Below are 26,469 nucleotides of genomic sequence, written 5' to 3' on the forward strand. Positions count from 1 at the left end.
CCCGTCCCCCGGGGCAGACACCGGACGAAGCCGGGTGGGGTCAGACGCTGCCTCCCGAGGGTGCCTGGCAGCACCAATGTGCACGTGGGAGGGATGCCTCTCGGGGACCCTGTGGCACGAAGGGCCGGAGGGAGAGGGAGAGGGGGCCGAGTCCGGTACCAGGCGTGAAAGAGTTAGAATTGGCAGCGCAGACTCGGCAGAGAGCTGAGTTAGCGATGAGCACGACAGGACAAAGAAGGTTTTTCCAATGCAAAGACAAAGTGCGACGGCCGGAGAGCCTCGTAAGCGTGGAAACTGGGGGGACAAGGACCTTGCCACTGCAGGAGTGTGACCGGCGGCCTCGCCGCCCGGCGCGTGCTGCTCTGTTTCATGCGACGGCGCGCCTGCAGCTTCACGTCCTCACAGTGTCCTCACGACGGCAAAAGCATGCTGTGCTTGCTCCGCTCCAAGAGGGTGCCGGAGGCTGTGGTGCTACTCGGGATTTGAATCATCAGAGGACACACGGGTCACGGGTCGGGGGAGGTACGAGACAGAGTGCGTGCCTTCCGGGTTGCTGGCGACAGTGAGACCAGGACATTCCACTCTCTCGGCCAGCAGCTGAAAGTGGAGATGAGCAGGACAGCATACATTGTAAAATACACAAAAGGATGACCGATAACATGTATGTAGCTTGCTTACGACAAAGTATGAAGAGATACAACTTCCACATGGAACGCGAGAGCCTCAGACCGAGCTGCACAGGTCACCCGTGTGACCTAAGCAAGACAGGACGGCGCTTCCTTTAAATGTAATATCTGTCTCCCTAACAAAATGGGCTTTATTTTTAATTTTTAGGTACACCCTCTAATTTTAAATGAGGCTAAGAATGCTACTGTACAAAGCTGGAGTTGAAATGTTGAGGTTACTGGGAAATAACTCAGTTTGCCTCCTAAGTGAGAGATTTTTTTAAAGAAAAGAAAGGAGGGTGGACACAGTACTTTAAGGCCAAGTATTATTAATATGCAAAAAAACATGAAGTCAGGAAGAGATACTCTTGTCATCAGAATGCGCAAACCACAGTGCAGACCCACCAGTTCCATTGTTCCCAGCACCATAAAAGAGAAGGTCAAGTTTATAATGCTGAAAACTTGGACACACATGGAGGAAATACTAAAGCACATTTGTTATTTAACTTGACGGGCTACATAAATAGAATACAAACATCTGACTAATGAAATAACAAATATTATGTAGTCATAGGGTCAATCACAGGTCAGGTATACACAGCAACAATAACCACGTTTTAAAAAATCATGCGTGCAATGTCGAATCCGTTTTCTGATGCCCACTGAGCCAAAGCCGAAATAAAAGCCATTGTACGGGTGATCCACAAGTGAAAGAAATGACAACAGACATATCTACACTCGTGAAATTTAGGAAAGTCTACCCAGCAGCAAATTAATAACCCTCCATTAACTTGTAAAGCTATTACAAATTATTATAATTTACATTGGAAACCAAAATCAATAAGCCAAGTAGTCACCGCACGCAGTTAAAATGAGCACGAAACCCGCCGTGGGAAATAGAAGGCGGGGGAGAAGGCTCCGCGTCGGCGAATTAGGAACAGACGCGGCACGGGAGACCCCCGAGAGTTCTGAGAGAGAGAGAAAATGCAGGCGCATCTCCCTCCAAATCGAATCAAGAGCAAACAAGGAAATACAAGTGCACGAAATTAGAGCTAAAAGGAGTATATCATTTTGCCTATAAGACTTAAAATCATAAGAGAAAACTGCGCACAACTCTGTGATCACTGGAACATCTGGATGAAATGAACCATCTCCCGAAAATGTATAAATAACAAAATTGAACCCAAGGAACACAGAGAACCTGAATAGCCCAATCAACAATCCTGGCAGGAAATGGAAGTGGTGAAGAATGATTTCTCCAAGTGCTCCGGGCTATAAAGTGTATGAGGAAATTCTTTGGAAAGTCGTAGGTAGTTCCCCTGCACACAGTCGGCGCCAGGGCAAAGCCACCAGGACCTAGTCCATTTCGTGGAGCGGCCCCATCCTGGCCCCAGAGCCCAGCGGGCACACCTGAGGGGGGCAGTCCCACCCGCGAGTGCAGAGCTCGCATCGTGGGTGACATGTGCCGGGGGCTCCTTTAAATGCTCTACACGCGTGAACCGATGGCCTTCCCACAGGAGCCTGGCGAGGCCCCGTTTTGGAGACGACAGAGCCCCTGGGATGTCATCTGAGTGCAGGTGACCTGCCTCAGCGGTGCACGAACCCCCGCTTTGGGAGGTGTGTGTGTAAAGTGGGGGGAGGTCTGAGGGCAGGTAGGTAGCTCAGGACCCATGGACATGAACAGAGGAGGGGGGAGGGCGGGAGGGAGTGGGGGGTGCTGGGTGGAGGGAGGCGACAGGGGAAAAGTTAGGACAACCGTAACAGCATCATCAGCTTATAAGGCCAGAAAGAGTGCTAGCTTAAATCCTTCTCGTGTTCAAGATTACAGACACAAAAACAAAGTTGTAAAATGCAATCACCCTGAACAGCAGGGAGGTGCTTCTGTCTCCTGTTCAGTGACACCCAGCCGCTGGAGAGCGTAAGAGACCGGCGTGAACGCGTCGGCATGGACGGCGGCTGACGCCGAATGAGGTCGCAGCAGGGTTCCTGGTGTCATTATCTCGACTTTTGTCGTGGGCATATGTTTGAAAGTGTTCATAGCCAAGCATTCAGAAACGCCAGGTTTTAGCACACGCTTCTCCGTTGTGAGTTACCTCCTCCAAAACAGCATTTTCACCCCAGCCTTTGGGGCAGGGAGGTGTCTGTCTGGGTTGTACAGGGGAGTCTCTAGCCTGCGGGGACCACGTGGCTACTTCCTGATGTTCCGATTGAAAATCACTGTGGGTCTGCAACTTCGAGTCGCTGCCCCCGGCCCCCTGACAGGCGGTCCTCACGGAACACGCCCCGATGAGCAGTCATCCGCTCCGCTTCGCTCCGGCCAGAGCGGTTCCGAGTCTCTGGCGGCGGGTCCCCACCGTGTTCCCGGGACGAGTGGGCAGTGACGCACCTTCTGTCCGCCCTCCGCCCTGCTCAGGGCACTGGGCTTCCCGCAGGGGGTGGGTGACACAAACCTGCCCATCAACACCCTCATCCCCAAGCGGCCCCGCAGCCCAGTTAGGAGGCTTGCTTGAGGAGAAGGCATTATGCTAAGAGGGTGTGCTCGTTTTCAGGTTAGGAAACTTTAAATTCAAGTTGACAGAGCTTCTATTTTCATTCCCCACGCTCATCTCGGCTGGGGAGATGTGGCGTTTGTCACTGCACATCAGCCAGTGAAATGCTGGGGGAGGAGGGGGAGCCGGCGGTCCAGAGCCCGGAACTGGCCGGGATCTGCAACCTGTCACGTTTTATTCGGCATCAGGCACCGCGCCGAATCTGCTTCCCACGGGCGCGCCTCCCCTCGCTCTCAGGAATCCAGGTGCCTGGCAGGGATCTTTAGCAGCCGAAATGCAATTAGCATAAGCTATCTCGGGGCGCACAGGGTTCCGGGGAGCTCGTGCACACTGGGGGCCAAGGCTGAGTGACACCCAGAGGTTCGGGGCCGAGGACACTAAGCACGAAACACTGCCCTGTCATTTTCCTGACCACGAGTGGCCTCAATGGGCGGCCAGGCCCGGCCAAGGCGCCCCCTACCCTGTTACACACAAGTGACATCCCTGTTTGAATGTCAGGGTCCATCCACAGAGCTCAGGGTCCAGTGGCTTGCATGCTGTGTGGAAGCTTCCAGAACGAGAATGTTCGACCTCATTAAAAGATAGGCTGGGAGTGTAAGTCTGTCCTCCGTAATCCCAGCTTCAAACGCTCCCCTTTGCTGTGTTTAGCACACACCTTCGGAATGAGGCGCAGGGTGTGGAAGGGCTGTTGTGCGTGCCTCCGGCAAACACCCTCTCCCACCCGGCCTGTTCCCGTGGCAGCAGGAGCAGCCAGGATTGAGCCAGTGCAGGGAGGCAGCCAGGATTGAGCCAGTGCAGTCCGCTTGCTTCAGCAGCGAGGGTAAGAAACGCGACAGGGCCAACAGTCTCTGCTCACGGACGGGTAGGATGCGTTTGCCATTCAGGCCCTGCGCCTTGCAAAAAATAACACCAACTAGGAAGAATTCGGGGCGAGGGCCCTGGGGTGTGTGATCTGTGCGCTGCTCCGTGAGCTGCTCCCCTGCTCACTCGGGGCCCCGGCCCAGATGCTGACTGGTGACCCCACGCAGAGGTCTGCCTGCCGCTCCTGCCAGTGCCGTGGCCCGAGGGCACGCGAGGGCAGTTGGAGAGTCTGACGTGTGTGCGTCAACTGCCCAGTGACTCTCTCCACCAATAGTGGACCGCCCCACCGGAGGCCGTGGGCTCCCTGCCCAACACCCACTGCCGCTCCGGGTCCCCGCCGCTGTGCCTGGTGGGGTCAGAGACACAGCCGAGAGGGGCGTCTGGCACCCGCACCTCGGGGCTCACCCAGACCAAAGCAGGCGACGGTCCACTGAATGACGAGTGTCGTGCTGATGGCTTCCTTCCTCTAGCCTGGCGACAGCCCGCCTCCAGTGAGAGAAAACCCACGCTGAGGCCCACGTCCCAAGTCTTCCTCGGAGAGGGAGCCCTGACCGTGAGGTTGGCCCCCGGGGCCCGGGCGCTCTGAAAGCATCATCTCCTTCTCCTTACATACCGGCAAAGGAGCGCCCCGGCACGGCCGGCCAAGGCTGTCCCAGGTGTTGTGAGAAAACAGTTCTCTGAGTTCAGCCAACAGCGCCTTGAGCCCTCGGTTGGGGTGTGTGGTAGTCCACCTGAGACGTGGGTAAGAACCAAGGGCCGGAAAGAGGAAACCGGAAGCCCACTGGCCCGGGGGGGCAAGTGTCAGCTTTGTGCCAAAAAAACAAACAAACAGTGATGAAAACAAAAATATATTAGGCCTCTGTAGATGCATGATTTTTCGAAAAGATTTCATTTATTTATTTTGAGAGAGTAGAAGGGAGGGAGAGAGGGGTAGAGAAACATCCATCTGTGAGAGAACCATGGGTAGGTTGCCTCTCCCGCAGCCCAGGCATGTGCCCTGACCGGGAATCAAACCGGCAACCCTTTGGTTCACAGGCTGGTGCTCAATCCACTGAGCCACGCCAGCCAGGGCTGGACGAATGCTTTTTATTTCTCTGAAGCGTATATGTATTGAGAGGTTCCAGGCTGCCTCTGACAGGTTACTTGTCAGGCTACTCTAGGAGGAATTTCCTGCCCACGTCAGCAATGGGCCCTCACACTGCCAGGACCTCGCTGACACCGAACCAGGGCAGGCTGCCTGGGAGATCCCAGGGTGCAGCTGATGGCGGCTGCAGGGCACGCAGGGCATCCCGAGGCTCAGCGGGGGCCCCAGACCGACGTGATCCCTGCAGGGTCACCCGGCCCACCTGAGCCCAGGGCATGGCACTTGCCGACAGGCAGGGACAGGTGCTTGCCTCGGGCAGGGGCCCTGGAATGGCCCGCACGGCAGCCCGGGCTCTCGGGGACCATTTCCCGTTCTCCCGAGTGATACTTTGAGAGCAGAGCATCAAGAATCACATCATGGAGTGTGGAGCTTCTTGGCTTCTTACAAGGGCTGGGTCTTACACAGGAGCCCAGACCTCTTGTAGCACGTCTGTAGGCGCAGCTTCCGGAGTCCCCGGGAGGGACAGGCCCAGGGATGACAGTCGTCCCCGCAGTCAGTCCGAGGAGCCCAGCGGGGCGGCTTCCGCCGGGGCGTGAGGTCCGCTGCACCCTCCCAGCCAGACGCAGGGCACCAGTCCCCGGCCGGCAGAGTGCGGCCTGGAGACATGGCTGACAGTGACCTTGACAGGTGGATGGGGTGGACGGAAGCAGCCCCCCAGGGCCAGTCCAGCAGGGTCGGGTGCAGACGCCGCGGCCCCTGCTTCCCACAGAGCCCGAGGGGCATAGAGTGCTAGGGGTTGATGGGACTCGGGACCTCCACTGTGCATGTGTCTGTGGTGGGCGGGGTGCGGCCGGACGCCAGAATTGGGTCCTCTCCCTGGGCCGGGTGGGTGGGATGATGGGATGCCGCAGGTCAGGAAGGACTTGGGCCCCATCGGGCCGGCCGGCCGCTGCTCGCCTCAGGCCTCAGGCCGGGTACGGCCTTGGAAAAGTGTGGGCGCTCGGGCATTGCCCAGCCTCACGGTTTCTCCTGAGACGCCATCGATGTGGCGTTCTGGGTAAAGTCTGTCACTGCGTGAGTGTCAGCCGTCGATCACGAGCTGTCACGCCGGGCGCATGGGAAGCAGGGCACGGCTCCCCCACGGAGCGGGCCCGGGGTCCGCCGGCGGGAAGGAAGCGCGGCAGGTGCCGGCTGTCCCTGCCCCTCCCGAGTCCCCTGGAGCATCGACAGCCCGTCACTTCCCCTCAGGCGATGTCAGGGCTGTGCGTCTCCGTCCTCGTCACAGTGTGGGACGGCGTGCATGGCCGGGCCTGACAGCGCACCCCGGTTCCGCTCCTGCAGCCCCGAGGCTGTGTTCCAGCACGGGGACCCGAGCCTGCACCCGACAGGCCCCGTCCCCCACCCACCAGACAAAGCCGAATGCAACCGAAAACCCGAGTTCGCGGACCCCGCTCTAATAAACGCAATAACTGAGGAATTTACGTCGTCAATATTTTTCATCTTCCCAGAGATGGATAGATTTTTTTTCCCCCTGAGGGATTTTTCTTTTCTTAACTTAAGAATGTGTTTAAATCCCCTTGGCATGTCAGAATAATCATTACTGTTTACGGTTGCTGTGGCAACTGGAAATGTTGGCAAGCGAGCGGGATGGAGCCTGGGAGAAGAAGATAAGCTGTGTCAATTATTGAACATCTGTCAAACACTCGGCCAATCTGGAGTGACAGGTGAGGAGCTGGAAATCGAAGGCGGGCGCCGCGCACGGTGTCGCTGCCGACGCGCACTTAAGCACGCCGGCGTTGCGTTGTTTTGCCACTCTCGGGGAGAGGTAATTAACTTGTGCTCTCGTCCACACAAAGGAGGATTTTCCGTGGGTGAGACACGGCCGCATGTGTGATTTTCATGCTACAATAACGTTAATCCCTCTCCACTGGATGTTGCTGAGCACTTTTCTGAGCTTTTTATGTGTGTGATTTAATTCAGTCTGCATGGCAGCCCTCGGAGCCTGGTGAAGGAATACCCACTTGCTTGCACAGTGTTGCATCTTCTGGGAAGAGAGGGATGGGAAGCTCGGCCCTGGGCCCCGCGCCTCCCCCCGGAGGGCTTGCCTCCCCCCCGGCTAGTCGTGCACCACCGCCACGCGTGTCTCTGTGCTCACGCTCCCGCCCGGGATGGGCGTCCCAGGGCAGGCAGGACCCCCAGGAGCCCCAGCACAGCCCTCCACGGCCAGGGCCCGCCAGGCAGAGCCGGGGGTCAGGCCGAAATCCGTCTGGAGTCCTGGCCCCGCCGCGGTTCCTCGCCCTCGCTGGCATGTTCGTGTCTGCACGCGTTGTCACAAGGACGGTCTGATTTTGTTGTCGAGTCTCTAAGGAGAGGGTGGGGGCTGGCCCTGCTTCACGTGTGAGAAAATCCAGGGTGAGGGACACTGATTGGCCACAGTCCATGGAGGACACCGCCTCCCGTCTGGTCACCTGCACCGTGAGAGGAGGGCGGTGGGTGCCGAAACCGGGCTTGGGGGCTCCGGGTCCTGCCTCTGCCGTCGGGCACTACTGACCGGACGGACCACGTGCGTGCCACGACGGCACCCTCAGCGGCACTCGCTGCCGCTCCGGCGCGCTCCCTGCCGCAGAGGAGGGCTGTGGGCCCGGTGTCCTGCCGGGTCTGTCCGGCCAATATCCGTGGAGTGAGCTCCAAGAGTACCTGCACGGCCGAGTTTCCCAGGTGCCCAGGCATCTCTCTGCTCCCCCCACGGCTCTGTCCGGCGCCTGCCCCCGGCTTCCCCCCCCCCCCCCCCCGTTCCTGCGAAGTGGGAGGACACTTGGATGGGGGCGGGGTTTCGCTCCCTTCCTTCACCGGCGTGTCTGCCCGCTCTGCACCTGCAAACAGTGCGGTTTCGCCTCCTTCTCTCCAGTGTGGGCGCCTTTTACTTCTCTTTCTTACCCGATTCCTGTGGCTAGCACGTCTGATTCTTTGCTGAATAATTTCCGATCGTAGAGGGAAAACTTCCAGATTTGCACGCCTGGCCGCGGCGTAAGCGGCAGGTGTGTCACGGACGGTTCCTGTGACGCGGGGGCACGTTCCTCTGTACCCACGTTCTTGTCGGTTTTCACTGTCAGCACATGTGGCATCCTTGTCAAATCCTCTCCCATCTATGGATGCGATCCTGTGACTTTTATTTTTCATCTTGTTAACGTGATGTATTGAATGAATGATTTCCAGGCGTTGGGCCACCCTCGCACCCCTGTAATAAACACCCCTTGATCACGGTGTGTAAGCCTTGCAATGCTTTGTTGAATTTGGTGTGCCAATATTTTGTGGAGGATTTCCGCACCTATGTTTATCAAAACATTGGCCTGTAATTTTCTCTCATTTTTCTTATTTCGTGGCATCCTCGTCTGGCTGGGGTATCGGAGTGGGGCTGGGCTCCTAGCATGAGTTGGGATGCTTCCCTCCTCTCCAGGTTCTCGGGGGCATTTGAGCGGGACAGGCAGTATCGGCTCCTTGAGTGCTGGGTGGGGTCCCCTGGGAGGCTGTCTGGTCTTGGACTTGTGTTTGTTGGGAGGCCTCTGAGTAATGATTTAACCTCCTCTCTAGTAGCTGGTGCATTCAGATGTCACATCTCACGTTTTAGTCCTTGGAAGACGGTAGGCTTTCAGGGAGTCTACCCAGTGCTCCTAAGTTGTCTCATTTGTTGACATGTAAACTGTTCATAGTAGTCTCTTACAACTAGTATTTCTGTTACATCAGTTGTAGCTTCTTTTCCTTCATTTTTGGTTTCATTTGTTGGAGCCCTGTCTTTTTCTCTTAGCAAGTCTAGCTGACAACTGGTCAATTTTACTTACTTTTTCAAAGAACCAGCTCTTGGTTTCACTGAAAATTTCCCCTGCCTTCTTGGTGTCTGCTCCATTTATTTCCACTCTGGTCTTTATTATCTATCTTCCTTCTACTTCCTGTGGGTTTTGTTTGTTCTTCTCTTTGAAGTCCCTTTAGGTAGAAAGCTGGATTGTTGATTTGAGATTGTTCTTGTTTCTTTGGGTAGGTCTGTTTTGCTAAGAACTTTCAGAGTTTTCTCATAGCTTTTTGTACACCGCATTTCCGCTTCCTTTCGGATCAGCGACTCCTTCTCTACCTCGCTGCAAGCACCCTACACTGTATTAGGAACCTTTCCTAAAATACAGTTTTGTTGAGGAGTGCACATCACACACACACACACACACACACACAAATTAAAAGCTGAGCTCTCCACCTAACCCAAGACAGAGGTGGGCAGAGCCTTCCAAGGTGCCTTATCTTTGCAACGGGAGGTGGTCCTCGAGGGAACCGGCGTGTGCCCATGAACAGATTAATCAGCACCACCACCCCTCAGCTTCTGAGAGCCCCACAGCCCCTGGGCGGGGGGATGGGGGGAGTGCTGCCCGGAGCGGGGACTTACACAGCCAGACGCGTGGGAGCGAGGACTGGCTCGTTTGGAGCGCTGCCGTGGGAGGACTTGGGTACCAGCTGGAGGTCTTTCGCCGAGTCCGGAGGCAGCGGCCGGGAGGACTCGCGTGGGAAGGACGGCTGTGACTCAGAGCTGTGCCCAGAGAGGCCCGGACCGGCCAGGGCCCTGTGGGCCGCGCCGGAGAGGCCCCCGCACCAGGGTGGGAGGTGCTGGGGCAAGGATGAGGAAGGCGGAGCAGCACAGAAGCCCTCGGGGCCGGGAATCCACGTGCTGGTGGGGCAGACCCCCCCCCAGCGGAGGGAGACACCACCACCTCCCAGGAGGGCCTGGACCCAGCAGGGGGCGCTGCAGGGAGCCTGGAGCCCAGAGCATCCGCCCCTGGCTGTGGCCAGTGCCCTGTCGCCCCTGGAAGCATGGGGTCCCCTCCAGCGGCGGGCACATTCAACTCGGACTGTCCCTCTCTCCCTACTGCGCAGTTGTCTGAGGTACTTTAAACGTGACTGTCCAACAACGCCTCTGCTCCAAGGGACTGACACTTCGCAGGCCGACTTCCGTTGTGTCTCTGTGAACCACGGCAGCGCCCTTAGCACCGTTCAACGCCACCGCGAGGACGACAGGAGGGAGAAGCCGTAACCCCAGTGAGCAGCGTGCCCTTCCCGGTGCAGGGACGCGGCGCCTCCGCGCCCTGGCCCTGTGGTCCAGCCCCACCGAGCCAGCTGGGCCGCCCCTGCCGCAGTCACGCTCAGAGCGCGAGTGTCGGTTCTGCGTGGCCTCGGCCCCATGCCCACCCCCGTCCCAGCCAAACGCTCGGGCCAGCCTGGGTCTGCGGGCTCCGGGGCCCGCTTGGGAACAGCAGTGAGCTCCGGGCCTGTGCCTGGGCTTCCGTCTCCCACGCCAGCGGCCATAGGCCCAAGTGCCCGCCGTGTCATCGGTCCCGGCACCAGGGTGGCTGGAGACCTCGCCCCGGAGAGGTCCCGGGGCTCCTCGTGGAAGCTGCTACTGAGCTCTCAGCACCCCCGCGCGGTTGGTGGGAGCTTCCCAAGCAGCAGCGTTCCGGCCCCCGCAGGTCGGCAGCCCCGGGAACCGGTTAGGAGGGCAGGTTCTTGGGCCCGCCGCCCGCCGCCTGCCTTCGGTGAGGGCACAGCCCTCTGACGGCCCGGGAGCCCCCTGGCACTAAGAAAGGCAGCGCCGCCCCGCTGCCTGCTGAGGACGGACGTTGGAGAAAGTCCTTACACCCTCACGTCCACTTGATCGTTGGCGTTTTTAAAGCCTGTGGAACCGTAAGACACACCTGGGAGAGTTAAGTGCGTTCCGTGAGCCACCAGCCGCCACAGGCCAGCCTCCCCGGAGAGGCCGAGCGGGCTCGCGGAACGGATGTGCCTACTTCCCAGCAGAGGCGCCAGCCTGCCGACCCCAGGCAGGCCCCGTGGTCCTTCCCAAACTTGTTACTGATGCGCTTCTGAAAGCGGAGGACAGCCCGCCTCGCCCCCCGGGAGTGCGGGGACAGGTCGGGAGGCGACCAGCTGCCCGCCCGGGCTGCTTAAAAAGCCCTTCCATCTGCATTCGTATTGGCTTATTGTCAAAGCCATGTGTTAAATTGCCTTCAAGTGAAATGCCTTCACTTCCACCTACATATCTTTTTTAAAAAATCTGCATCCCCAGCTTACCCCATAAAAGCAGAGGCAAGAAAATGAGAAGTGACTGAAAGAGGGGGGAGGTCAGAAGCCGGACCCCAGGGCAATGCAACGTTCAAGGGCGTGCACCTGATGGGAAAACATCCCCCCCCCCGCACCTGCCCCTGCACCCCAGTGACAAAGAAAGAGTGCTCACACCCACACGCCCTTCCTGCAGAGGGTGCTCAGGAGGTGTCTTTCAGAGGCGCCTCCCGGTTTGGGCGGCATCTCGCTCTAGGTCCTCTGTGACCCTGGCCTCACGTGGCCACCGCTGCATTTCCCCCAGCCACTCGTGAAGGTGGCGAGGAGGTTGGCTGCGTGAGCCTGACGCGGTGTGTCAAGAATGGCCGTGAACCTGTGTCCGGCGTAGTCAGTGGCCAGTGTCTTCCGTGGGTGTGGGCGCGGCACCAGGGGCCCAGTGACAGGTGTGCGCCACCCCTGGCCCACTGAGCACTGGCCAGTAATGAAAACCAGTGTCTGAGCCTGCCTGGGGGACCTGCCTGGACCCAGTTCTCTGGGCCACAGGGCATCCGGAGTGGGTGACCTCTCGGCTCCTGCCTGATTTCAGCAACAGGCCGTGGCCACCAACGGGTGCCCCCCCCGACCCCCCGCAGTGAACAGAGGTGCCGCATGCGTCCCGTTGCAGCCCCTCAGAGTCCAGTTGCTCCCCGACACCTCCCCACCCTGCTGCCCCCATAGCGCCGCCCACAGGAGACAGTGCACAGGGGTCCTGCAGCGACCACTCCGAGTCTGTGCAGGATTAGAGGTGTGTCCCAGAGCCCTCCCCGCCTCCCCTCCCAGAGGCCAGAGGTCCCCGGGTCCCTCCCGCTCGCGCTGTCTCACCAGCGTGTCGTGGGAAAACACTCTTCTCTCAGCTGCCTGGCAGCCCCACACCGGCCACTTACCCCGGGGACTGTGACCCGGGCACGTCTTTCTCCAGCCTCGGTCACCTTGTCTGTACACTGGAGGGAGGGGCTGGGGGGCTCTCGGGTTTAGAGCTCAGAGGGCGAAGAGAGGAGTCTTTGCACACGGGCACCTTTGCCTCCTGGGGACAGCTCTCAGCCGGTGTCGAAGCAGAGCTGCACTCCAGAGAGAAATGCGTGTCGGGGGCGCGTTAGGGGCCTCCCCCAGAGCACTCCGGCCGGCGGGTTCGCCCGTGGGTCCCGGCATTCGAAGATCGCTCGACTGAGGTCTTCTTCTAAAACCAGCCGCCACACCTCCCTTGCTGCTGGCCCCAAGGCATGGAAGAGGGGACCAGTGAAGAGTGACCTTTTCTAGTTAATTTCCCGTGGATTTCCACGCCCCCAGCCAGAAAAACCAGCCCGGCTCCTTCCGCCTCCACAGGTGTCGCGTTCACGTTTGTTACAAACAGTCTCCGCTGTGTGTTTCCGCTGAGCGTCGCAACATGATTAAATGTTGCATTCCGAGCCCCTGTTTACTCCGCTGCGCTGCGACACATTGCCAGTGGGACAGGAGCTGCCTGTCGCTTCCAGAGCAATTAGTGTGGGGAGGCTTATCAAAAGGAAACTGTCAGGTCTGAGCTAGCGCAAACACGGCGCGGAGGCCCCGAGGACAGCACTCTGGGTGGGGGACATCCCCGCGGGCGGGCGGTGGCGCCCAGGATGCATCTTTGTTGCGGAGCCTCGGCTTTGCTTTCCGGAGGCTGAGAGTGCATCCCTGACTCCTCCTCCTGGCCTTCGTGTCGGCTCTGATGAAAACAGACGTTGGTGCTTAGGGGGAAAGTGTATCTCGGCTGAGTGAAACTCTTTCGCTGGCTCTGTCTTTGTGGTGCCAACAGCTCTCCTGCGTCCCCAGGGGGGCCTGGGCGGTGGGGCAGCTGTGGGGGGGGGGGGGGCAGGCCAGCCTGCTCTGCTGGCCCCCACGCTCCAGCCTCACCCGGTCCCGGCCTCAGAGCCTCCGTGTTTCTTTAATGGCACCGACACCGAGGTTCGAACCCTGAAAAGCCGCGGGCGTGCAGGCTGGCAGTGAGAAGGGGAGCCAAAGACTGGCTGGCTGCCTGTTGAAGGGATGGAGTGGCTAGGAAATTTTGTTTTGATGGGTTTAAAAAACCTTAAAAACTTTTTTTCTACCTTTTGATCCCCTTCTCGCACTTCTCCCACCAGCACCCTGGCAATCGCCAATCCACTCTCCGTATCTATGAGCTCGATGGACCGATTTTTAGATTCACGTGTAAGAGAGGGCGTGTGGTGTTTGCCTGTCTCCGACTCGTTTCACTTAGCATAATATCCCCAGGTCCATCCACTCTGGTGACAATGACAAGATTTTACCCTTTTTTCGTTACCAGTAGCATTCCACTGTGCATCGATGCCACCATTTCTTTGTCCGTTTGTCTCTCCACGGCCCTTGGGCTGTTCCCTGTACCCTGGCTGTTGTAAATAATGTCGCACGGAACGTAGGGGTGCATATGTCTTTTTGACTTAGTGCTTTGATCTCCTTTGGGTAAGTACCCAGAGACTGGATTACTAGATCATAAAGTGGTTTCATTTGTATTTTTTAATGATTTTATGTATTTATTTTTAGACAGAGGGGAAGGGTGGGAGAGAGAGGGAGAGAAACATCAATGTGTGGTTGCCTTTTGCATGCCCCCCCATCCCCACAGGGAACCTGGCCCGCACAACCCAGGCGTGTGCCCTGGCTGGGAATCGAACCAGTGACCCTTTGGTTCATAGATCGGCACTCAGTCCACTGAGCCACACCAGCCAGGGCTCCATGTTTATTGTCATTGTTTCCGAAGCCTCCATGCCGGTTTTGCATGCAGCTGCTCCAGTTTACAGCCCGACCAGCGATGCACAGGGCCCCTTCTCTCCACACCCTTGCCCACACTTGTTATTGCTTGTTGTTTTGAAAACAGCCCCTCTGACAGGTGACGTCCTGCGAGGCGATACTTCCTTGCAGTTTTGATTTGATTTCTCTGATTATTAGTGATGCTGAGCATCTTGTTAGATACCCGCTGGCCAGTTGTATTTGTATTTCTCCTTTGGAAAAGTGTCTGCTCAGATCTTTCGCCCGCTTTTTAACGATTTCCGGTTTTGCTCCCGTTGTGGGAGTTCTTTATACACCTCAGATGTCCGTCCCTCACCCGCCGTGGGATCTGTAAATACGTGTCGTCTCATTGGCTTATTTTCGCTTTTGTCGCCTTGGCTTTGGGTGTCGGGTCCAAAAGGCCAGAGGCCAGACCCGTGCAGAGGAGCCGCCACCCACGCCTTCCCCGGGGCCCAGGGGTTCCGTCTTCCACGCGCGTCACTGGCCCACGTGGGGTCGGCCTCTGCGGACGGTGAGCGTCCGGCTTCAGTCTCGGCGTGCGGCCGCCCGGCGCTCCCAGCACCGTGCGCTGAAGAGGCCGACGTCCCCCCCACACTGTGTTCCTGGCTCCTTTTCAATAAATCCCCTGACCGTGTATGTGTGGGTTTGTCTCTGGGCTCCCTGTGGTGTCCCGTGGACCTGTGTGTCTGTGTCTGTACCAGCAGACCGCTGTAATTCCTGTGGCTTTGACCGTGGTTTCATTCCTCCGGGTTTGCGCTGTGGTCTGAAGCCAGTGCGTGAGTCCTCCAGCTGTTTTCTTCCTCTTTGTCTCCAGAAGGAAGAAACCAAACCGGGATTCGGTGGGTCTTGCCTGCTCTGAGGTCTGCGTTTTCAGTTGTGTTATATTCCGTATGCTCCTTCCTCGTTGTCTTGGGGAAGTGAAAACGTACTAGGTCCAGGCAATGATTTGCTGTCAAGAAAAATAAACTAATGTGTGTTTCTTAGAGGCTTTTTCTGCCCCTTCGAGAGCTCAGCATTTAGCTCAGCTTGACCTCACTAGGCCCCAGCCCGGATTCCTGGCCGACCTCTGCCCTCGGGGCTCCCAGAGGTCACAGTGTCCAACTGCCCTTAGATCCCGGCCTCAGCACCGTCCACCACCGGAGACTCTGCTGGGCCGCCGCCGCGTGCTTCTCCGCCCTCGGCGTGGGGAGTGGTTACAGTGTCCAACGGTCAGTGCGGTCTGGGCGGCTGAGTCCAGCATCAGCTGAGTGTGCTGCTGCCTTCCGGTGCATGGCGGGACCTAATGCTCTTCCCCAAGCCACCGTAACATAAATAATAATCTTTGCATCATACTCACCGTGTCTCCAAGTCTCTGCCTCTCTTAGTTCAGGAATCCCCACCCTCGCTTTGTGGCCTGGTAATACATGTCCGGAAGAGCAGCGTGTGTGTATGGACGGCCGAGAGGGGCCTCCTGGGATCCGATAGGTGCGCTTGACCACGCCCCAAGGAATCCCACAATCCTTGACGTGCTAAAAGTCTCTGGCCTGCTTTGAAAGGGGAAATTTGAAAATCTGTTACACTTGGCTCAGCCCAGTGCTCCTGAACGCCACGTCACCGTCGGAGCCCTCCAGGTGGGGTGGGTGGGGGTGGAGCGGAGCACTTGACCGGCCGGACAGAGGTGTCCCAAGGCCACAGCCGAGAAGGGGCAGCGATGACACCAGAATAATTGCCTCATGCTCAAGTAGGAAAAACAGCATGTTGTGTTTTTTATTTTTTACTTTTGGAACACGAGGGACCTGGATGACTCAGCTGTGCCCAGGACTCAGCGCTCACACTCACATGTGCTCACACTCGCGTGTGTTCCGACAGACCCGCGTCACACCCTGCTCCGGCTCGCTGGGCCGAGCAGTTGAAAGGGAACGTTTAACAGGCACTCTCTGGGTGACACAGGTCCGAATGTGGGTCTTCTGGTCTGTTTTTTTTTTTTTTAATTTAGATTAGAAAACAAGAAAAAAAGCAGATGAATTTTTTCTGACACGCGGGGTCCACACGGAAGCAGCGTTCTCCCGCAAACTTCAGAAGGCCTGGCCGCCGTAGCCACTAGCAACGGGCTTGGGAACCGTCTTCAGGAAAACAAACACACCGTAGTTTCCTCTGCTTGTCTCCTGGGAGAGCAGTGGGTTGGCGGCCACTGTGCCGGGAAACCACCGTCGGTCTCCCAGCCTGTGACTCCGGCGGTGCCGGTTCACTCTCGGATCCCCCGGGAGCGCGTTCCAGGGTGGGCAGTGCCCTCGCTGCGCCAGGACAGGACTGAGGGACTCAGGGACGCCCCGGGGTGCCCGAAACGCGCCCAGGCGAGTGGGGAGGGCCACGCTGCTGGAGGAAATCTCCCGTGTTGTGGGGAACCTGCCACAGGGGGTGGCACCCGCCCTGACCGGCCCGGGGCCTCTCCCGCCCCGACGCTGGGTGCTCCCGGGAGTACGCGCTGCCTCACCTTTATCGACCCGGAGTATCCCCTCCCGCTCAGCCTGGGGCTCCTGCCTGTGTCGCACAGGCCTCAGCACCGCGTGCGGCTGCTCCCGGGCGGACTGTCACCTCTCTCAGGCCCTGCACCGGAGGGTGCAGTCTCCCTGACCCCCCCAGGTCTGTGCACAGCGGGTGACGGAGGCCCCGGCGGTCCCCGAGGCCACTTCCCGTCGGGCCTCACTGAGTCTTCAGTGAGAACTCAGGGTCCTGTGTCCAACGCTGAGCAGACCCTTCGGCCGTTCCCGAGGACACTGCGTGCCCTCCGCCATGAACCCGGTGTCCCGTGGAAGGGCAGCCTGGGAGCGCCCGGCCAGCCCCGGCTCTGAAACCCCTGGGCGGACCCCTCTCCCCAGCCCTGGCTGTGGACGGAGCTGGAGGCCACACTGCAGCCGGCAGCACCACGGAGGGCCTGGAGCCCAGGCGGCCCGGTGTCCTTGGTGACAGGCTCACGGCAGCCGGTCACCTCACTGCCCCGCCGGGGGGCTCCCCTGAGACGGGAGCCAGGTGCCCCGTTTGCTCACACGACGCCCACGTCCTCCCGCACCAGGTCAGTGCATTCGGGGACACAACTGTCGGTGACATCCACCCCCGGGGTGTCCTGGGTGGAATAGTATTTGGGAGAAGGTTGCTCTTAATTGTTACTTCGTAGTCACTCCCTTACGGAAACAGTATTTCTGCAGCTAGTTTTTAAGTGACAGATTCACATGCCTGGGACCAGCCAACCGTCCGTCCGTCCGTCCGTGCGCGCTGAGCGAGCGTTGGCTGCAGTACTAGCCACTATCCACCTCACTGCAGTGACGCAGGCAGAGCCTGAACGCACCCGTGGGGAAGGGGCAGGCGTCTGCATTGCCGGGGGAGGGAGAGGACCGGACTGACACTCTGGGTAGGAGCGGTCAGCCGGTTCCTTCATCCTCCATGCCGACGCTTCTCCGTTGGTGGGAACCACGGAGCGTGCTGGAGCCACGGGGGTGATGCAGGCACATGGCAGGCACTCCGAGGCGCCGTCACGGTTAGTGGTTATTACCCACGAAACGAAGGGCGCCGTCCGCCATCCCCAGGGCGGCCCCCTGCCGTCTCGGGGCTGAGACCGGGGGTGCCAGACTCATGTCCACCCAGGGGGCCACGTCAGCCTCGTGGCTGCCTTCCAAGGGCCGGACGTGACGTTAGGAATGTGTGGATGTGACTACTCCAGGACTGTGTAAATGTGACTGACTACTCCTTAACAGTTCATCAAGAGCTCAGGGCTGCCGCTGGGTAGAAACAAGGTGCCGGGCCGGAGAGAACAAGGTGGAGGCCAGATTCGGCCCGCGGGCCTGGTGTTTGCCGCCGTGGGGTGGACGGCCCAGGTCTGACTGGGGCAGCCGCCAGGCCAGCATCTCGGGGTGCTTGGCAAACTGCGCGGGCCTGTTCCCCTGACGTAAAGACACGGGGCTCTCCTGCTCAGGCCTCTCCTCACCCTTCTCATTCGGGTCCCGGGGATACAGCCGGACGGAGGGACGGCGGTCACATGCTGTTTCCACCCTCGGGTGACGGCGTGCCGTCCGCCTGAGCGTCTCTCCCGGGGACGCGGCCCCAGCCCCCCGAGCCAGCCCGGCCCGTAACGAGGGTCCCTTCCGCTTTCAGGGCTGAGCTACGCCTGGATCTTCAACGAGTACCCGTCCCACCAGGACAACCGCCGCTTCGTCTCCCAGGAGACCGGGAACCTGTACATCGCCAAGGTGGAGGCGTCGGACGTGGGCAACTACACCTGCGTGGTCACAACACGGTGACCAGGCCACAGGGTGCTGGGCCCCCCCACCCCGCTGATCCTGAGGAGCGACGGTGAGTCTCCCGGGGGCCCGCGAGCTGGGTGCGGGAGCTGCGGTGTGCACGCGCAGACAGGAGTGTCGGAGGTTCAGTGTGGGGAACCTTTAAAGCTTTCTGCGTCCAGCACCCTTGGTCTCCCCACTTGTGCCAGGGGTAACCGTGACTGCGTTTGGAAAACTAACTGAATCCTGGTTGCTTAGCTCAACAGGAGCGGAGCGTGGGTTCGGGCGAACAGGAACGGCACGGGACTCCATCTCCTCCTTCTCCCCACGTACGTGCGCACCGGGCAGAGGGAAGTGGGAGGCCGGGCAGCTGGGCTGTCAGTCCTGGCTGGGTGATCACATGGTCGGTCAGTCCCGGCTGGGTAATCACGTGATCGGTCAGTCCCGGCTGGGAATCCTGTGATCGGTCAGTCCCGGCTGGGTATCACGTGATCGGTCAGTCCTGGCTGGGTAATCCTGTACGATGTCAGTCCTGGCTGGTGAATCCTGTGATCGGTCAGTCCCGGCTGGGTGATCCCGTGATCGGTCAGTCCTGGCTGGGGAGTCACGTGATTGGTCAGTCCTGGCTGGGTATCATGTGCTCGGTCAGTCCTGGCTGGGTGATCACGTGGTCGGTCAGTCCCGGCTGGGAATCATGTGACCAAGCATCCTCCACTGTCCGGGACGAAGTTCACAGCCATCCAAACGCTGACCTGAGTTCCGACCTGGAGACCCAGCGCCCAGCACAGTGAGACGACGCAGGCCGCCAGGGCTCATGTGGACGGCCTTTTAACCTCCCCTGGGCTTCTGTGGGAACATTTCAAGAGAATCCGAGAAGTGCCCCTCGGTTACTTAGACGGGTGCCGTGACAGGGTGTGGTCTCAGAGGCGGCCGTCCCGCCCTGCAGGCCCAGCCCCGGCGGCCCTGCTCCCCACGGGGTCTGTGAGCGCTCCCCCGCCTTCCAGAAATGCCCCCCTCCCTGACCCACACCGCTCCTTCCTTCCTTCCTTCCTTCCCGTTCCCTCAGGCCCCTCACCTCCCCCAGGAGGTCTCTGCCACCTGCCCCTCCCCCTCTGCTGGACCGGGCCCTTCTCTCCACAGGCCAGCAAGGCCTGTCACCGGCCCCCAGAGCCCCGACCCGCGCGTGCCCGTCTGCCCCACTGTGAACTGGCCTTTGAAGGAGCGCACACTGTGCCTCCGTCTCGGCTGCAGCCCCCGCCCCTCGTCCAGCTCCTGGGCCGTGGAGGACCCCCTGGGTAGTTGTCGAGTGAACATGAATAAAAACAAGACCTGTGTCCCTCCACACCCACCGACACGGTGACGAAAGCGATCGCAGCCGATGTGTTTGGGTTTCTGTTTTTTCACGTCAACATCACATCAGACCTTCCGTGGCGACCAGGGTCACTGGGCCCGTCGAGCGGTGAGGACACGGAACAGAACACAGTAACGAGCGTGCCCAAGGCGCTTACTGTGTGGGGTGTGCACGGCCTCACCGATCGCCTCATTTCATGAGAAGCATTTGGCCGAGGGCGGCCCCCTTTCCCGTTTTGAAGACGAGTGCCCGGTGCTCACGCAGGGGGAGTGACAGACCCCGAGGCCACACACGAGCGGCACCATGACGGCCCCAGGTCCCGCCCAGCCCCACCTCGGGGACCCTGGAGCCCCGTGGGGCACCCCCTCTGAATCCCCGGCCATGCACAGTGCCACAGCTTACCCGACTTTACAGCAGAAAACTCGGCAAGTTCAAAGCTGCAACTCAGACGCCTCTCTAAACGGGCTCTGCTTCCCTCCGTGCCAAAGGGACTTTGTCCCCAAGCGGGGCTGTGACCCTGAGCCCCCATGCGGGGGGCTGCAGACCAGCCACCTCTGCAGGGAGGGGCTGTGGCCCTGAGCCCCCGTGCGGGGTGGTGCCCACAAGCCACCTCTGCAGGGAGGGCCTGAACATCTCGACAGCATCGGCGTGGGTGGGGTTTTGGAGCCAGTAACGCCGATTTCCTTCGTTCATTCACTGTTAGTGAGCTGGGCGTGCACTTCCGTGGCCCCTGCTGTGGGACAGCGCCTCCTCTGGGTGCCAGAGGACGAGAACAGTGAGGCTGCATCTCACGGCACTTGGGACACTTTGCTGGGGGACACAGGCGACAGCCACCAGCAAGAGCAAAGGCAGGAACGCGGTGGCTGTGGAGAGAAATGAGCAAACCAGCATGGAAACCAGAGGCTCCGGGGAGGGGGAGGGATTTTGGGGAAAAGCTTCTGAGGAGGCCACGCAGGACTGAGACCCGAGTGATGAGGAGTCGGCCCTGGGAAGGTCAGAGCGAGGAGCGTGGAAGGTGGGCTCGCAGCCCGGGCAGAGGCCGAGCCCGGACCACCCCGCCGGGGCAGTGGGGGGGGAGCACGGAGCACATGGGCAGGCCTCAGCACAGGGGGCAGGGGGCAGGGCGGCCGGAGTCCAGGTTGGAACCAGGTCACCTCCTCCCCGCGCCCAGGGCCGCTCGTCTGACCTGCGAGCGAGGAGCCCCGTGCCCGAGCCCCTGGCGGCGAGCGCAGCAGCCATGCGTGCGGGGCGCCCCCGTCTGGAGAAGGCCCGGAGGAAGGCCGACCCGCACCCGAGCACCAGGGACCGCAGAGGAGGCGAGGATTTGAGTCCGAGCGCGTCTGAGTGGGTGCAGGGTGTTTCGGTCTAGTTCCGTGGTGCGGCGAGGAATCGGGGACCGGCGTGCAACCTTGGACGCCGGGCAGATTGTTGTTGTGAGACTGAGGCACCCTGGGCCACTCCTCGGAGAGGGCAGCCTGCTCGGAGGAGGCGGGCACGGGCTGGACCCGCGGTCTGAGTTTGCAGGGGGGGTAAGTGTCCCCCAGAGCAGCTGGCCGGCCGGGGGTCACTCTGCAGCCTCGGAAGCCTGCGTCCGGAGCGCCAGGACTCCGACGCCGGACTGTGTCTTTGGGAACTGCGGTGTCAAAGCCCCCCCCCCCCTCCTGTGGAAGGAAGTAAACACTCAGCTCTGGTCAACCTGGAACTTCTGACGTCACACCTCCGAGTGACGGCCGTGCCCCCAGCCACCATCAGGGTGGGTGTCCTCATGTGTGGACACGACCCCATCCCCATTTCCCAGGCTCCGAAGCCGCCGATGCCAAAGGACTGCACTGCAGATCACGTGACGTCGCGTCTCCGTCGTTGGGCCTGTCCCCGCCCGTCCTCTGCCCTCGGCCTCTGCTCAAACTCCCCCAGTCTCCCCTGCCCCTAACTGCGGACGGCCCCCAGGAGGGAGTGGGGGCCCCTGGCGTCTTCGAGTGCGCTTCCAAGCTGCCCGCGGGCGCCGCTAGCCAGGGCCTCGGACAGCGACTAGACACGGAGCAGAAATGCTCGTGGGAAGCAGCGGTGGGCGGGGTCAAGGGCGTCCCGAGGAGAAAGCATGACGTGCTGCCTTAGAGACCACGGGCTGTGTTCGCTAGGTGGTGGTTCTGGGTCGTGACCGTGGAGTCAGTCTGCAGGCGGGGACAGCGGGAGAGTGTGGCCTTCAGGGTCCGAGTGCCCCTGGCCACGTGGCTGCAACTTAAAGGTTGTTTCCTGTGTGTGTTTCCCATTATTCTTTCTAGATTGTTGCGGAACATAATAAAAATCCTGGCATTTGGTGTTCCTCTGCATGGACTAATTTTTCATTAATTCAGATTAGCGTGCACGTGAAAGAAAGTAATTTGTGGCCGCACACTGATGACTCAGAAATGTTCTTTCTGATATTGAATAAAGCCTGCAAGTATTTTTAAGTGTTTAAAATTTTTCTGCAATGTATTTCCAAAAAAACACAGTGTATTTGATGTTCTGGGTGACTAAGACTTTATCTCTTCCAATTTTTTCCATGACTAACAAAAAAAAAGTTTTTTCTGAGAAGCGAAGCTGAATGCAGAGAGAACTGACGCCACCAGGTGGCGTGTGCTGGGACGGGTCCCTCCAGCTGTCACCAGGATGGAGCCACTGCTGTGGGCGGGGCAGCTCCACCCGGTTCACACCTGCGAGCCCCACAGTGGTGGGGGAGGGGGGGGGCGGGGGGAGCTGCTGGGGACGTTAGCAGAGAAACAATTCACATGTTTTGAAAGCCTCCCTGGGACTTAGCCCCTTGTCCTTCTTTGCAGGGGTGATGGGCGAGTATGAGCCCAAAATCGAGGTGCAGTTCCCAGACACGGTCCCCACGGCCAAGGGTGCCACGGCCAGGCTGGAGTGCTTCGCCCTGGGCAAGTGAGTTCCGCCCCCCCCTCCCCCCCGAGCCTTCTCCCTCCGGGCCCACCGCCCAGGGAGGGGCAGCGGTGGCTTCTGAGGGGACCGGACAGCAAGCCTGTCTCTTTGTAATTGGGTGAATTTGTCCCCTCCGCACAGGGAGGGGACCTGGGGGGGCGGGGAGTGGCCAGAGAGGAGGGAGGGTGGACAGGTCCGAAACGGCCTCTCCCCCCTTGTTCAGACCTGGGACTCGCTCACGGTCCCACCCAGGCTGATGGGGAGAGACTGGGCCTTCCCTGATGTGCAGCTGGGCCAACCGTGTGGAAAACTGCGGACTTCGGTCCGGCCCCAGCCCACCGGGTGCACCCAGCACCTCGCCTCCCCTGAGCTCCTCCGGGAACTGCCGGCCTCTGCCTATTGCTCTGGCCCGAGGCAGGGGAGACCCATGTCTCCCGGAGAGTCTCTGCTTTGCGAGTATCTCATAGAGGACAGATCACCCCACGCGAGCCCAGGGAAGGTTCTCATTTTAATAGAAATACTGAGGACAGGATGAGATCAGATGTGTGGGTGTGGATGGAATCTCGAGTGGGTGACGTTTGGGGTGTGCTGTACGAGGCAAGCTTTTCTGCCCGGAACCGAGAAGGGAGGGGTCCGAGGGGCACAGCTCGAGTCAATGGTGCCGTTTCTCTCATCTCACGCCCTGTCCCCCTCCACCCCCACCCCCACCCCCCGCTGCCAGCCCGGTGCCCACGATCACCTGGAGGCGAGCGGACGGGAAGCCGCTGGCGAGGAAGGCCCGGAGACACAAGTCCAGCGGGGTCCTGGAGATCCCCAACTTCCAGCAGGAGGACGCGGGCCCGTACGAGTGCGTGGCCGAGAACTCCAGGGGCAGGAACGTGGCCAGGGGGCAGCTGACTTTCTACGGTGAGTTCCCGGCGCCGGCAGCTCGTTCGCAGACCCTCTCGGTCCTCACACCGTGAGGTTAGGGGGTTTGCCATCAGGCTCTGGGAGGGAGGGCGCCCAGCGGGCGTTTGCAACCCCCGGGAGGCCTCTGGGTGCAGAGAGGGAGGGGCCGGGGGGGTGGTGACGGGCAGGCAGGAAGAAATCAGGGCGCTGTGTTTGGGGCGGCGCCCGGTGAACACGGGCACGAGGGAGCCGCTGCCCGATGCGGGGAACGTGTGTTCTCTTCCTCCTGGTTGTCTGTCCGTCCGTCTGTCCGTCTGTCCGTCTGTGAGACCCTGCCCTTGGCTTCACTCGGGTATAGGTCTGGGGCCCGTGTTCACCCCTCGTCACGTCCCCTCTTTGGTCTCAGTTCCCTGAACATTTCGAAGCGCACACACTGCCCAGGACTGAGTGGGGCTGACCAGGCTGTCACCCCGGGACTGTAGGTGCAGCCGCCCGGGTTCCGCCACACCCTGGGCGCCGGCCCAGAAAGACGTCGTGGGAACTCTGCCACGAGCACGTGCTCGGGGGCGTGGCTGGAAACCTCGGGGGGGGGGGGAACCACGGGGTGGGCCCTGCGTTCTGCCAAGGGGGGCCATGCCCGCACCCCAAGTGTCCCGGTCGCTGGAAATAAACGCTGCCGACTGGTGACTGCTCAGGAACGGTTTAAACAAGCACCAGCGGCGTCACCATGAGGAGGACCGTGCGGAGGGGTGACCAAACCAACGCATCTAAACGTCCTCGTTTCCCGCGGCCCCAGAGAGCACGGAAGTCGGTCTGTGTCCGCCGCTCTTGTCCCCCAGCCTTTGGCTTTCAGGTGCACGGCCCGAGAGTTTGCGTCCACTGGCCGCAGACAGGCATTTCAGAGGCATGACTGGACGCTGGGTGGAGTTTTCCACAGTCAGCTAACCTTCCGCGACCGGTCCCACGGGCCCTCAGCACCCTGGCCTCACAGACCCCCCCACGGGGCCCCGGGCGGGGCGGGGGGCGGGAGAGCACGCACGGGCCGTCCTCTGCAGCGCGCACACCGCCCGCTGCTGGAACCCGCCGCGCTCCTCCTCCGCCACCACCGAGCGTCCCCAGCAGCAGCGAGGGCTGACCGCCCCCCAGCCCCCGACGAAGGGCGGGCTCCACGGAAGGGACAGCGGCGCTTGCTGAAACCGTGGTGGTTGGCACCCGATTCGGCAGGTTGAAGGTCGGAGACGCCACCGCTCACCGGCTGGGAAACGCAGGCCGGAGCTGGCGGGCTTGTCCGGGGAGACCCCGCGGCCATCTGTTTTGCGTGCGCGGGGTGCTTGCTTCTCGCCGGGCTGACCGCGCTTCCTCACGTCAGGAGGGGACAACGGGAAACAGTCGGGTGACGGCCAGCGATTCTTTTCTTTTGTTGTTCGCTGAGCGGACTTCTCAGCTCCGCGCCGGCTGTTCCTAAGTGATCCTTGAGCCGCTCAGCTGACGGCCCGCGGTCATCTTCACTTTCACGGTTTTCTTACGTGAGATCCTGCTTCCAGCGTGATGGCACAGCATGAAGGTCCCCGTCACCGCGCGCTGGCGCCGTGCCTTCCGAGGGCCGGCTCCCCTCCCTCCCCGGGGGCAGAGTTCTCCCGAGGTTTTCTGGGTGTCAGCCCTCCCCCCGCGGCCCCGGCCCTGTGGGGGGGGTGTTTGTCGGGCGTCGGGACCCGAGATGAAGCCCAGGTGGTGGGAGTGTCCCCCCGCCCCCACAGGGAGTTTTCTGCATCCATGTGGGGAGGCGGCAGATGCGGTCGGCCCGAGTTCGGGCAACGGCCCGGCCTTTCCCCAGCTGCCAGCACCGCGGTGCCGGGAGCCGGGCTGGGGCCAGGGCACCCGTGCTCAGTCACTCGTGGCCCTCCGCCCGGCCGGCCCAGCGGCAGGGAGAGGACTGATCGTGAAGTGCCCGGCTGTCCGGGGAGTCTTTCGGTGTCTGTCGAGTTTCCCCCGAGCTGTGTCCCTAACGTCCAGCTGAGGGGGGTCCCTGTCACTCGGGTCACGGCACAGGTCACAGAGGGGACAGCGGAGCCCCCGCCGCTAGTCCCGAGCCTGCCCGCCCGCTGTGGGGACGAGAGAATCTCCAACACCGTGGGGAGGGGCCGTGCCCTGAGACCACAGCCCTGGGGCTCCCGCTTCGACCCCGGCCTCTCTTCCGGGTGCGAGGGGTCGCGCCCCGGGCGTCCGTCCGTGCTCCCCTCCGCACCCCGAGGTGTGTGAGCTTCTGTTGGCCTGTCCCCAGCGGCAGCTCCCCCCAACCCCGCAGGCCGGCTGAACTGCCCCAAAGGCCTGCTGGGCCAACCCCCCAGCTCCCGCCCCACCCGCTGTGTCCGAACCACGGAGCCCCGGCCCAGCGGGCGTGTTCCTGCCGGCTGTGCCAGCCGGGCTCTCAGGTGCCGGTCCTGTTCGGGGCTCGCGTGCAGAGTGAGGCTCGTTCAGACACAGAACATTCCCCCTCCCCCCGCTGCCCAGCGTCCCTGGGCCGTGACCCGTACTTGACCACGGTGGCCCAGTTTTCACCTGCTCTTTCAGACATCCGTCAGCACAGAAACTTGCTAAAAATAGATCTGTACATTTCCAGGGGTAAAATACTACAGGCCTTTTTGCTAAAGGTGGAAGTTTTCCAAAATGATCGTAATGCATTTCTCATTAGTTGGACGCTTTCTTCATGTCCTCCCACACGGCGGGCGGTGTGGGGCGAGAAGGCAGGGAGACAAAGCACCCCCTCCCCCCGGGGCCGCGCTGTACCAGGAGCTGACAGACGACGTGCTCTCAGGCAAGTGAATGAGCTGGGGACTTCCCGCTGGGACGGGAGTTACGAAGACGGTGATCACACGGAGCAGGACAGGGCTTCCGAGCTCAGGGGTCCGGGAGCCTCGTCTCCAACCAGCCTCCACGCCGACCCGGAAAAGGGGAGCAAGGGCCGACCTGCCGGGGGGACAGCCCAGGCAGGAGGTGAGGAGGCACA

The 26,469-nt window shown here is 60.6% G+C and overlaps 1 protein-coding gene across 1 annotated transcript in view; it reads left to right on the plus strand.

Moving 5' to 3' along the window:
• The window catches only part of CNTN4 (contactin 4), a 249,765-nt gene that overhangs the window by 138,181 nt on the left and 85,115 nt on the right, over positions 1–26,469 (plus strand). Inside the window, 3 exon segments of the mRNA XM_036030242.1 lie at positions 18,183–18,380; positions 22,475–22,577; positions 23,296–23,480. Coding sequence (XP_035886135.1) covers positions 18,183–18,380; positions 22,475–22,577; positions 23,296–23,480 — 486 coding nt within the window.

The sequence above is a fragment of the Phyllostomus discolor genome, chromosome 7, assembly GCF_004126475.2.
Source record: "Phyllostomus discolor isolate MPI-MPIP mPhyDis1 chromosome 7, mPhyDis1.pri.v3, whole genome shotgun sequence".
Classification (NCBI taxonomy): domain Eukaryota; kingdom Metazoa; phylum Chordata; class Mammalia; order Chiroptera; family Phyllostomidae; genus Phyllostomus; species Phyllostomus discolor.